This window comes from Pygocentrus nattereri, chromosome 7 (assembly GCF_015220715.1).
Source record: "Pygocentrus nattereri isolate fPygNat1 chromosome 7, fPygNat1.pri, whole genome shotgun sequence".
NCBI lineage: Eukaryota > Metazoa > Chordata > Actinopteri > Characiformes > Serrasalmidae > Pygocentrus > Pygocentrus nattereri.
The window spans coordinates 24,979,977-24,992,239 of record NC_051217.1 but is presented as its reverse complement, the minus strand read 5'-3'; the positions used below and the strand labels follow the sequence as shown (position 1 = coordinate 24,992,239).

Here is a 12,263-nt window from a genome sequence, read left to right as displayed (position 1 = left end):
CGTCCAGGAGGCATCCTAACAAGATGCCCGAACCACCTCAACTGGCTCCTCTCGACGTGAAGAAGCAGCGGCTCTACTCCGAGTCCCTCCCGGATGACCAAACTTCTCACCCTATCTCTAAGGGAGAGTCCAGCCACCCTGCGGAGGAAACTCATTTCAGCCGCTTGTATTCGCGATCTCGTTCTTTCGGTCATTACCCAAAGCTCATGACCATAGGTGAGGGTGGGAATGTAGATTGACCAGTAAATCGAGAGCCTTGCCTTATGGCTCAGCTCTTTCTTTACCACAACAGACCGGTAAAGAGCCCGCATCACTGCTGATCCAGCACCAATCCGCCTGTCAATCTCCCGCTCCCTTGTACCATCACTCGTGAACAAGACCCCGAGATACTTAAAATCCTCCACTTGAGGCAAGAGCTCATCCCCGACCCAGAGAGGGCTCTCCACCCTTTCCCGCGTGAGAACCATGGCCTCGGATTAGGAGGTACTGATCCTCATCCCGGCCGCTTCACACTCGACTGCAAACCGATCCAGTGAAAGCTGAAGTTTACGGCCTGATGTCCCCAATAGGACCACATCATCTTCAAACAGCAGCGATGTGACCCTGAGGTCACCAAACCGGACACCCTCCATCCCCTGACTGCGCCTAGAAATTCTATCCATAAAAATTATGAATAGAATTGGTGACAAAGGGCAGCCCTGACGGAGTCCAACTCTCACTGGGAAAAAGTCTGACTTATTGCCGGCCATGCGAACCAAACTCCTGCTTTCTTTGTACAGGGCCTGAATGGCTCGTAGCAAAGAGCCATGTACCCCGTACTCCCGAAGCACCTCCCACAGAATACCCCGGGGAACACAGTCGAATGCCTTCTCCAAATCCACAAAGCACTTGTGGACTGGTTGGGCAAATTCCCATGAACCCTCCAGAATCCTGGAGAGGGTAAAGAGTTGGTCCAGTGTTCCACGACCAGGGCGGAACCCGCACTGCTCCTCCTGAATCCGAGGTTCGACTATAAGCCGGACTCTCTTCTCCAGTACCCCTGCATAGACTTTTCCAGGGAGGCTGAGGAGTGTGATTCCCCTGTAGTTGGAACACACCCTCCGGTCCCCCTTTTTAAAAAGAGGCACCACCACCCCAGTCTGCCAATCCAGTGGCACCACCCCCGATGTCCACGCAATGTTGAAAAGGCATGTCAGCCAAGACAGCCCCACAACATCCAGAGCCTTAAGGAACTTGGGACGGATCTCATCCACCCCTGGAGCCCTGCCGCCAAGGAGCTTTTTAACTACCTTAGCGACTTCGGCCTCAGTAATGGACAAGCTTATTCCCATGTCCCCAGACTCTGCCTCCTCACTGGAGAACATGTCGGTGGGATTGAGAAGGTCCTCAAAGTATTCCTTCCACCGCCCAATGACGTCTTCAGTCGAAGTCAGCAGGACACCATCTCCACTATATACAGTGCTAGTGGCACACTGCTTTCCCCTTCTGAGTCGCCTGACGGTTTGCCAGAATCTTTTCGGAGCCGACTTAGTCACTTTCCAAGGCCTCACCGAACTATTCCCACACCCGGGTTTTTGCCTTGGCAACGACTGAAGCCGCAGATCGCTTGGCCTGTCGATACCTGCCAGCTGCCTCTGGTGTCCTACAGGCCAACCATGCCCGGTGGGGCTCCTTCTTCAGCTTGATAGCATCTCTCACCTGGGGTGTCCACCACCAGGTTCGAGGATTACCGCCCCGGCAGGCACCAACTACCTTGCGACCACAGCTACAGTCAGCCGCTTCAACAATGGAGGAGCGGAACATGGCCCATTCTGAGTCAATGTCCCTCACCTCCGCCGATATCTGGTCAAAGTTCTGACGGAGGTGTGAGTTGAAGATCAATCTGACAGGTTCTTCTGCCAGATGTTCCCAGCAAACCCTCACTATACGTTTGGGTTTGCCTGGTCTGACCGGCATCTTCCCCCACCACCTGATCCAACTCATCACCAGGTGGTGATCAGTTGACAGCTCAGCTCCTCTCTTTACCCGAGTGTCCAATACACATGGCCGCAAGTCCGATGACACGACTATAAAGTCAATCATTGAACTGCCCACACCTGCCCGCCGCCTCTCACCATGGGCAACTCCAGAAAAGAAAAAAGTCCAGCCCCTCTCAAGGAGATTGGACCCAGAGCCCAAGTTGTGTGTTGAGGTGAGCCCGACTATATCTAGCCGGTATCTCTCAACCTCGCGCACCAACTCAGGCTCCTTTCCCGCCAGTGAGGTAACGTTCCAAGTTCGCAATCAGTAATCCGATATTAATAAATCTGATTATTCAAATGGTCATGTAAACAGCACACTCTAATTTCTTAGATCAGAGTGAGGTAAAGAATTCTGATAAAGAGGCTGGGTTTTAGCTCAGTAATCAGATTTCTCAGTGCATGTGAACTCTGATTTCTTTCAGATTTCTCAGTCTGAGCATGTGTGAAAACAGACGGCGGTACTAGAAATAAGTGATGTGTTACGTTTACATCACGTCGTCTTCTGTGAGTTTATTGGCTGGTTGTAAAGCAGAAATCTGATTACACTCCTGTGGACCTGGAGTTTCCCCATTATCTGATTACCCAGGTGCTTTTAAGCACATTGATCGAATTACAGACAAAATCAGATTTTCTGCAGTTTTTGGATTATTAACTGCATGTAAACACATGCACTGTTGATCTGCTGCTCAGACTGTTTGGACACATCTGTGAAGTCGAGCGTGGGAAAGTGAATGAGGGTGTCTTCACCTGCTTCTTCAAATTTCTGGTTCCACCTTAAATGGTGCAACAGTTAGAGTCTGGTTCCCAGAGGCTCCAGAAAACTGCCACACCATTTAAAGTGGAACGGAAAATTTGAATGAGAAGCTTGCAAGAAGCTTTCAGCTTTGTGGTGAGTGAAGAGAACAAACAGTATTTCTAATCACTTGTTTTTTATTTTCATTACCGTTAAAAATTATTTGTTAAGTCTTCAATTTTGACACTTTTGGAGCGTATTTAGACCCCAATCCCATTACTTATTTTTACCCATACCCCTTTTCGAGTGTCACCCAAACCCTTTGGAACTGAGTTACAGGGCAGTGGTTAAGATCTTCTCTTTTAAATGGGAGCCTCAAATATAAAGAGCATCACTTCATTAACAGCTACTAGCGCTCCTCTGTAGGTGACCCTGCCCGTCTGCAGTGACAGCAGGGGAGGGTAAAGTTCAGCTCCTCACTGCTGGGCTTTAGTTACATTTAGGGCATCATACGCCTTCAAAGAGGGGGGCAGTTATTTATTATCACCTTAGATGGAGCAGCAGTTACATTCTGGCGCTTCAGGCGTCAGAACTGCCGGACTATTTAAGGTGGAACAGGAAAATTAGCTAACTAGCTACCGAGACATTAGCATACCATTAGCACTTTTTTGTGCTTGTTATGAAGAAAAAAGACCAAAATTCACTGAAACTTTAAACTAAGTTAAAACAGTGGTTATCGCAGTTTATTAACAGAGAAAATTCCCACATTTGTGTGTTTCTTTGATCTTTTTTGCTCCATCTTGTCGGTTTTTCATTTTTCTCATATCTCTCTGTTTGGAGTCTCTGAAAAACCTCCATTTGGAGGCTCATGTAGCCCCAACACTTCATCCCACCCCTCTATCTTAACAAGAATTAGCATACCCTAATCCCTAGACTTGAACGCACAAAACAGAGGGCTAAGGGCTGAGTGGTAGGGGCGAGGGGTTAAATGGGACAGGGCCTTAATCTTTGGAGTGTTTTTTTTTTGGGGGGGTTTTTTTGTGCTTTTTTGGGTGAAAAATTTCAGTGCATCTCTGGCTTTTTTTTTCCTGACTTACTTAATGTAATTTGTAAATTGCACACATCCTTCATGATCTTGTTTATTTTCCATTTGCATGTGCTCTTTCCAAGATTTTGTAATGCACCCCTCTAACACAGGTGACCTTTGATGTAGGTGAAGAAGGTCGTCCGTTATGGGGTTCTCAGGTGTGTGTGTGTGTGTGTATGTTTTAGAGAAAATAAAGTGGCATTTAATCCTCAGGCTTGTTTGGCTTTGTTGAACTCACTGTCCGGCGTGTAGTCGTGTTTGGGTTTGCTGGCTTTGATACTACTTCACAGGGTGTTTCACAAAATTAATAAGCTAAAATAAAAAAGAAGTAATGTCCTGAAATACCTGTGTGCTCTGCCTCTGCAGAACGAGTCAGAGAGACTGCAGGCTCAGCTGGCCAGCCTGCGCGCTCAGCAGAGCCGAGACGCTGAGAAACATCAGCTCCTCGTCACAAGTTTAAATGAACAGCTCAAAGGGTAATGTCTGCTTTTTACTCTGACATTTTCATATGATTTGAGATGTTTTCATATGTGGTACTGAAATCCAATACATATCCGATCTGTGGCAATGCAACTCAGTCTGAGCAGCCAGATCGGAATTCATACAGCTTTTACGTCAATCCAGCTCAATATTAGGCATAATTTTATGCTCCTGAGACTCAAACATTTAAGCTGATGTTTTTGTACAAAAATTTAGAAGAGACTCCTCGCAACTGCTTCGTGTTTTGAGGTTTTGAACGAAATAGCCGAACACGGCCGAAGGAGACCGCAGTAAGCTGCTCCATCAAAAGTTTCTAGAATCTGAGAACATAAACCAAAGAAGTGGCTGTAGCGGAATAACGTGCCGTTTTTATAGCGAACTCGAACACACTGTGGGTGATAAGCCCAGCTGTCAGTCATTGGAACTTGCGAAGACAAAACTGAAGCACTGGGATGACAGGCGTTTGCTGACCGTCATGATAGTTTACCTTTGGACGAGCCGCGTGAAGCTCTGTTCTTTTGCGCATACAGGTCATTTTAGGAGCTGGTCTGTTCAGACTGATGCATACAGATCAAATTTAAAAGATAATCCAAACAGCCAAACAAGAAAATCGAATTTGGTGAAAAATCTGATTTGGGCCACTTTTACCTGCTGTGGGAACGTAGCCTTAGTGATCATAACCCATTTTTGTCCAACAACTAAATTTAGTGTGATGGGGAAAAAAAGCTGCTCAGTTGTGATGGATTCACTCTTATTGACGTGGAGAATGCAGAGCACTTTCTGCTCAGGGGTCGCATCTCCTCTCAGACTGAAGGAGGAGCCCTCTTCCACTGACAGTCAGAAACTCTGTGACCCCCTCTTACAATTGGATTGTGATTGGTACCTTGGCACCTCATGATTGTAAAAATATGGTGCTTTGAAATTGGATTAATCTTTTTGAATTGCCCTGTATTTGTTTTTGAACTTGGGCATTAAATTGCCATGTTCTTCTTGGCAGTTGAATGAATTAACTGGTAAATAAATGTGTAAATCAGGCTAAGCAGCACACAGGAGTGTCTGGAGTCGTCACTTTTGGAGAAAGAGCACACGCTGGCCAAAACTTCAGAAAAGCTAGAGCTCATTGATGGCCTGAAAGACGCCTTGAGAGAAAAGGAGGAGCAACACAAAGAGGTTTCTGACAGGCTGTTCCAGACTGAACACAGTGTAAGTAACGCTCTGAGCTTAATATTAACTGTTGTATTTTTAACTGTTAACGCATAATTATGATGTTTTTTCTTTATTTAGCTGGCTGAGGTGAGCAAGAATTGCAGTACATTTGAAAAGCAGTGCTCAGAAATGAAAGCAACTGTTGCAGAATTAACACAGAAGCTCGGTTTGCTGAAAGAGAAGGTAAGGATTTGACTTTTTGTGATAAGTGTTTACATGTGAAAATAATTGAAGGGTAAAATGGGGTGGGAGTAAGGGGCGGAGCCTTAAAAAAAAAAAAAAAAACCTTGATGTGTATACCTTCACTGGTCACATTTCTAAAAGGGTAAGAATCCAAAATCTTTGTATATTAAAATTGGGTTTAAACCAACATTTAAATTTTTTTTTCTTGTACGCTCTTAAAAAGATGTTTTTTTTGGAAGTTATTGTGAAAAGAAAATCGAACGATGAACACTCAGAACCCTTGACATGATTAAAGGGTTCTTCAGACTGATGGAAAATGTGCATGAATGTGCTATATCTGAAACAGGTTCCATAAAGTGCCCAAAAGCTTGACATCATAACAATAGAAGAACGCTTATGGGTGCTATATAGAGCTCTTATCACAAAGGTTCTGTATCGAATCCCATTCGCGATCAGTCTGAAGAACCGTTTAACCATGCAAAGAACCCTTTAGTCATGCATTATGGTTCTTTGAGTGTTTATGGTTCTATATACAGCCACTTTCTTTACTGAAGAACCTTCTTTTTTAAGAGTGTAGTTAAACGAGAAAATAGTGTTCTGCATTGGTGAAGTATAAAAATTTCACCGTCATTCAGTGAACAAATAGCCAGATTTCAGTTAAATTTGGCTAAAATTTAATGGTGCATTGAACTGTTTCTAGTTAATTAATTAATATTCCTTTTAAATACTTTTATTTATTCTTTTCAGACGCAGAAACAAGAAGCCACGATAGAATCTTTGCAAAGCGATTTGGATCAAACAAGTGATGAGCTGGACAAGCTAAACACTACACATTTAGAAGAAAGAGCCCAGCTTATTCATGATCTCCAAAGCTGTGAGCGAGAGATCGACAACCTCAAAGACCTCATCACAGAGAAGGACAAGGAGATTTCTGCATTTTTTGGCAATATGGCAGAGTATGATGCTGAAATCCATGAGCTTAAACAGGAGGTAAAGCAGAAGGAGGAGGAGCTTGTTCGCACGGAGAGAGCCCTGACCAAAGCAGAACAGGAAGCTCGAATCATTAATGAATCACAATCTTCAGATCAGCAGGCACTTAATGCGAAGATAGCTGAGCTGATGGAGCAACTGAGGGTCGCTGAAAGTGATCTAAACAAGGCCAGTCAGGAGAAAGAGACAAATGTGAATGAAATAAATGACCTGACAAGGCAGGTGGAGGAGGACAAGTCAACCATAAAAGATCTCCGCTTGGAAATGCAGAAGCTCAGTACGAATCAGCGCAGTCACCTCTCAGAATGTGAAGCTCAGATTTCGTCGTTGAAGGAACAGGTACTTGTGGCCACTCAGAAACTTCAGGAGTCTGAAGATGTTCTCTCACAGCTGAAGGAAACCAAGAGCTCAAATGAGAAGCTTAAAGAACAAATGCTGGACAAGGAGCAAACTTATGAAAAGGAAATTAAATCACTCAAGGAGGAACGGAATAAGCTCCTAGCAGAGGTCATGAAATATAGCAGCGAGCTTCAGTCTTTATCCAGTCAGCTTCAGGCACAGGTTGAGTGCCAAGAGCAGGTCAAACTCGGGGTCCAAGAGAAGCTGGAGGCCATATCATCCCTGGAGCAAAGGCTAACGAAAGTGGAAGAAGAAAAGCAGGCTCTAAATACAGAACTCAAAATCAGGGATGACACTGCAGAAAAACTGGAAAAGGAACTATCTGAGAAAACTGAGAGGGCTTCCGAGTTAGAAGGCCGCTTGCAATCGCTGAAAAGCGAAAGCTCAAGTCTACAAAAAGCTTTCGAGGAAAATTCTCAGGAGCTTAAGACTCAAAAGCAGCTTTTGCTTGAAGTTCAGGAAAATTTTGATATGGTGCAAAATGAGAATAGCAGTTTGCAGACACAGGTGAAAAGTCTGACCGAAGAGAATAAAAGTTTTAAGCAGGAAATTGAAGTCAAAGTTCAGTTGCTGTCTCAAATTTCACAAGAAAGAGACAGATTGCTGAGTAAAATATCTAGCCTTGAAATTCAGCATGTCGAATATGAGAAATCAATTGAGGAACTAACTAAAGAAAAAGAGGAGCTAAATGTTAGAGCATCTGAGCTTAATAACATCCTTGAGCAAAACAAACAGTCTCTCTCTGAAGATCTTTTAGGAAAGACTGGTGAGTGTAATAACCTCAGAAAGTTGCTGGAAGAGAGCGAAGGAACAGTTACACGTTTACAAAACCAAATCGAAGCCTTAAACACTCAGGTGGACGAACTAAACTGTAGAATAGCTGAGAAAGAGAAAACTGTAGGTGAGCAAAGTGCACAAATAGATGCCCAGCAGAACGGAGTTCTACAACTCCAGGAGACTCTGACTTTGCTTCAGGAGCAAGGAGCCACTCTGAAATCTGGACTGTTGGAGAAAGATATGCTACTACAAGACAAAGTTTCTCAGTTCACTTCATTACAGAGTGAACTTGACCAGCAAAAAGATCTTCTCTCCAAACTTCATGGCGAGTGTGACTCACTTAGAGATGAATGTACACGACTTGGCCGCAGCCTTCAAGAAAATGAAGCTGCCCTCAGCGAGAAGACCCTTGAGTGTCAGACGCACCTGGATGAACTTAGCAAGAAGAATGAGTCGGTCGCTTCACTCAGCGGTCAGTTGGAGAAAGTCGGTGAACTTAAGGTGAGACTGGAGACTGAAAATGCTGACATGAAAAAGTCTCTGGAAGACCTGCTGACCAATAGCAGCAAGGCTTCCGATGAAATGACTCAGAGACAGGCTGAAATTGTTGGTCTTCATAGTCATATTCAGGCACTGAGTGGGCAGAACCAACAGATACGAGCAATGTATGAACAAAAAGAGAAAGAACTAGAGGGAATCGGAAAGGTTTTGTCTGAAATGGATCAAAAGGTAGCATCAACACTAGAAAAGAATGAAAACCTGGCTTCTCAAATCTCTACACTGACTGAGCAAAATGGTCATCTTCAAAAAGAAAAGACAGACATGATTGAGTCACTGGCAGAGGTAGCAGAAGAAAAGACCTCATTACATGAGAAAATATCTGGGCTTGAGATGCAGCATTCGGAAAACCGTAAAATCATAGACGCCTTACTCAAAGACAAAGAAGGTCTGTCTTCAAGGTTAGAAGAGCTTAGCAAAGTTAGTGAGCAGAATCGTCAGTCTTTTGACGAAAGCTTACTTGAAAAGACCAACGACTGTGCATCTCTCTCAAAACGGCTAAGTGAGAGTGAGGAGACAGTGAAACTTCTAAAGGGACAAGCTGAAACCTCAGTTTCCCAGTTTAATGATCGCTTGATTGAAAAAGAGCAGTTGATTCTGGATCAGAGCAAACAGATTGAGGGTTATCAGAGCCAGCTTGCTCAACTCCAGGAAACTCTTTCATTACTTCAGGAGCAGGGTAGCGCTCTTAAGTCAGGACTTATGGAGAAAGATGCTTTCCTACAGCAGCAGTCTAAGGAATGTACTTCCTTGCAGAGCGACCTTGATCATCAGAGAGAGCTTTACGCAAACCTCCAGACTGAGAATGAGACCCTGAAAGGGGAATGTTTGAGATTGCACCAAGTTTTGAAAGAGAAAGAAAGTGCTCTGGAAGAGAAGATTCTTGAATGCAACAGTCACACTGATGAGCTCAGCAGGAGAAACGAATCAGTTGTTTCACTCAGTAGTGAATTGGGTGCCATGACTGAAAATATTGTGAGGCTTGAATCAGATCTGAAAAGATCGTTAGAGAGTCACTTGGCAGAAAGTGCTATGCTGAGAGAGGAACTGACACTGAAACAGGCTGAGATAGTGAATCTTCAAGATAACATTCAGGCACTAAATGAGGCGAATAATACAATGAAAGCCAAGGTATCCAAAAGACTAGAGGAGGTGGCTGCTCTTCAGAGTGAGTTGGCCAACAGAGACTTGAACGTGGCATCTTTGACACAACAGTTATCGACACTGAGCTCAAACACAGAAGCCTTGCAACTTGAGTTGCAGCAAAGAGAGGAATCCTTTAGGCAACAGGAGGCATTCTTGATTCAGTTGCAGGCCAGATCTGTTGAGGGTGAAGATCAGATCAGCCAGAAAATGGAAACCATTGCTGAGCTACAGAGGGAGGCTCAAAACTTACAAAAGGCCCTGCAGGAGAAAGATTTACTGTTGCTCAAGAAAGATCAGGAGATCACGCTCCTCAGTGAAAAGATTGCAGCAGAATCAGAAGCATCTAAAGTCCGAATGAACTCTGACATGGATGTCATCTCTAAATTACAGGGAGAGCTGCAGATATTTCTTGAAAAGAATGACTGTCTTACTGGTTCGGTAGCTGAAAAAGATGTTCTATTGAGGCAGGAAATGGACAAGTATCTGAGCTTGAAGACTAGTGCTGACAACCTTGAAGACACAGTTTCCCAACTTAATTCTGAAGTTCAGAGGTTATCCTCAGAGGCAGCAAAACTCAGGACAGTGCTAAGTGAGAAAGAGCAGGTCATTCTTGATATTGGCAGTAGTTCCTCGGCAGAGGTCACCAGCCTAAATGAAACATTGAAAGCCAAAGATTTAGAGAATGAAAACCTAAGAAAACAGTTGACAGACCTCCAAGAATCAGTTTCGGTCTTGAACACTAGCCTTAGTGCCGAGTCTGTAGAAGTAACAAGACTGAAGGCAGCTCTGGAAGAAAGTAGGTGTACCATGGTGGACCAAAACAAAGCTCTCCAGGATTTTCAGCGAAAGACTGATGAGGCTGCTTTGTTCAAGGATCAGTTTGTGGAAAGTACAGAACTGGTGTCTCAGCTGCAAGGCCAGGTTCAGGAGCTCAGAGAGGAATCATCCAGGCTTTCCACAGCAATAGAACAAAAGCAAAGTGCCTTAATAAACCTTCAGGATAAATTTGCCTCCCAAGCAGAAGAACTTCAGGAGACAAAGACCTTACTCTCTCAGAAAAGTGAAGAAATACTGAACCTTAACCAGGCTATCAGTGAGCGTGAGGAAAAGATTCACGCTGCAGAGAACAGCATCTCAACTCTTAAGCAGGAGGCGTTGATGTTGCAAAATGAGATCCAGGAGCTGCGAGTGTTGAATGCTAACATTTCAAAACAAAAGGATGATTCATTAGCTTCCCATCAAATAAATGCTGACTCTCTGACGGTTGAAATTGAGAGACTAAAAGCACAGCACCTTCAAGTTGCAGCACAGGTTAATTCTCTAACTGAAAACCTTGAGCAAAGGGAATTGGCTCTACATGCTATTAACAATCAGTATGCTGCTCAAGTAAAACATACAGAACATGTAGTGTCAGAAATGCAGAAATTAAACAATCTTAATTCAAGACTTCAAGAAGAATATCACTTGACCAAGCAGGAGCTAGATAAAGTCAACAGCGAAAGAGTTCTAAAGGAAGAGGAGGTCAGCAAATTGGTTCTGGAAAAAGAAGAGCTCAGTAGGAATCACAACTACCAGATTCACAGGTTGCAAGAACAGCTCCAGTCCAGTAGCATGAGTGAAGTGGTGGAGAAAATGAAGGCAGAGACGGAGCAGCTCCAGGTCCAGGTTAGTGCCAAAGATGAAATAATCAACGGATTGAAATCTGAAGTTCAAAGAATTGAACAAACTCTTCAGGAGTCTGAAAAAGAGTGGCTGTCAGTTCTCGATAGGGAAACACAGGCTAAGAATATCCTTGCTGAGCAACTCCAAGGAATCGAGAATGAGCTGATGACCAAAGATAGTAAAGTGCATGCCCTGAAACAAGACCTAGATAATTTGAATGAAAAATTAAAAGAAGCTACGGTGGCTATTAAACAAGGTTCAGAGAAGCTTAAGGAGAAAGAATTAGATGCTTTAGCAAGTAGAAGCAAATTTGAGGAGATTTTATCGACTGTTCAAGCAAAAGAAAATGAGAATATTGCTTTGAGACAGGCCCTGCATGATATGGAAATTGAGTATAAGCAATTGGAGGAAAATCAAGAGTGTAGTCAGAAAGATATATCGCTTTTGTCACAGTCTTTGTCAGACAAAGTAGTGGCTTTTGAAGAAGAGAGGGTCTCTCTCCAAACCACAGTTAAACAGTTGCGAGAAGCCAGTCAGTCTGAGTTATGTTCCCTTAGACAGGAATTAGCTAAACTAAGTAGGGAACTAGAGCAAAAGCAAGTAGAGTGCATGGAAAATGAAAGGGACAGTAAAGACAAGAGTGCAAAGATTACTTTGTTGACTGAAAGTGTTAACAGTTTACAAGAAAAACTAATGACTGAATTAGAAAACCTCAAAGAGGCCAGTGTAAAACACGGTACGCTTCTTTCTGAAATTCAAAAACGAGATGAACAAATCAGTTGCATGACCATTCAGATCAGTCAGCAGAAAGATCTACTGACTGGACTCAGCCAGCAGTTGAAAGAGAGAGATGCCTCAGTAACACAGGTGGTTGCATCAGCCTCAAATGAAAGGATTAAACACGAGGAACTGCAAAACACTTTGCTTTTACAACTAGAGGAGATAAAAGCACATCTATGTCTTTGTCAGAGTCAAATGGAAAATGTGGAAACAGAAAAGAAGGGTTTGACCAAAGAGAATG

General features: G+C 43.7%; 1 protein-coding gene across 3 annotated transcripts in view; it reads left to right on the top strand.

Moving 5' to 3' along the window:
- si:ch211-220f16.2 (golgin subfamily B member 1) overlaps positions 1-12,263 on the top strand; it is a 73,866-nt gene that overhangs the window by 43,283 nt on the left and 18,320 nt on the right. For 2 of the 3 annotated variants that reach the window (XM_037540074.1, XM_037540073.1), the window contains exons 18-22: positions 3,952-3,999; positions 4,208-4,317; positions 5,356-5,524; positions 5,606-5,710; positions 6,458-11,245. In XM_037540074.1, coding sequence (XP_037395971.1) covers positions 3,952-3,999; positions 4,208-4,317; positions 5,356-5,524; positions 5,606-5,710; positions 6,458-11,245 — 5,220 coding nt within the window. The remainder of the gene's footprint in view (positions 1-3,951; positions 4,000-4,207; positions 4,318-5,355; positions 5,525-5,605; positions 5,711-6,457; positions 11,246-12,263) is intronic. The other variant, XM_037540075.1, reaches the window with a different exon arrangement.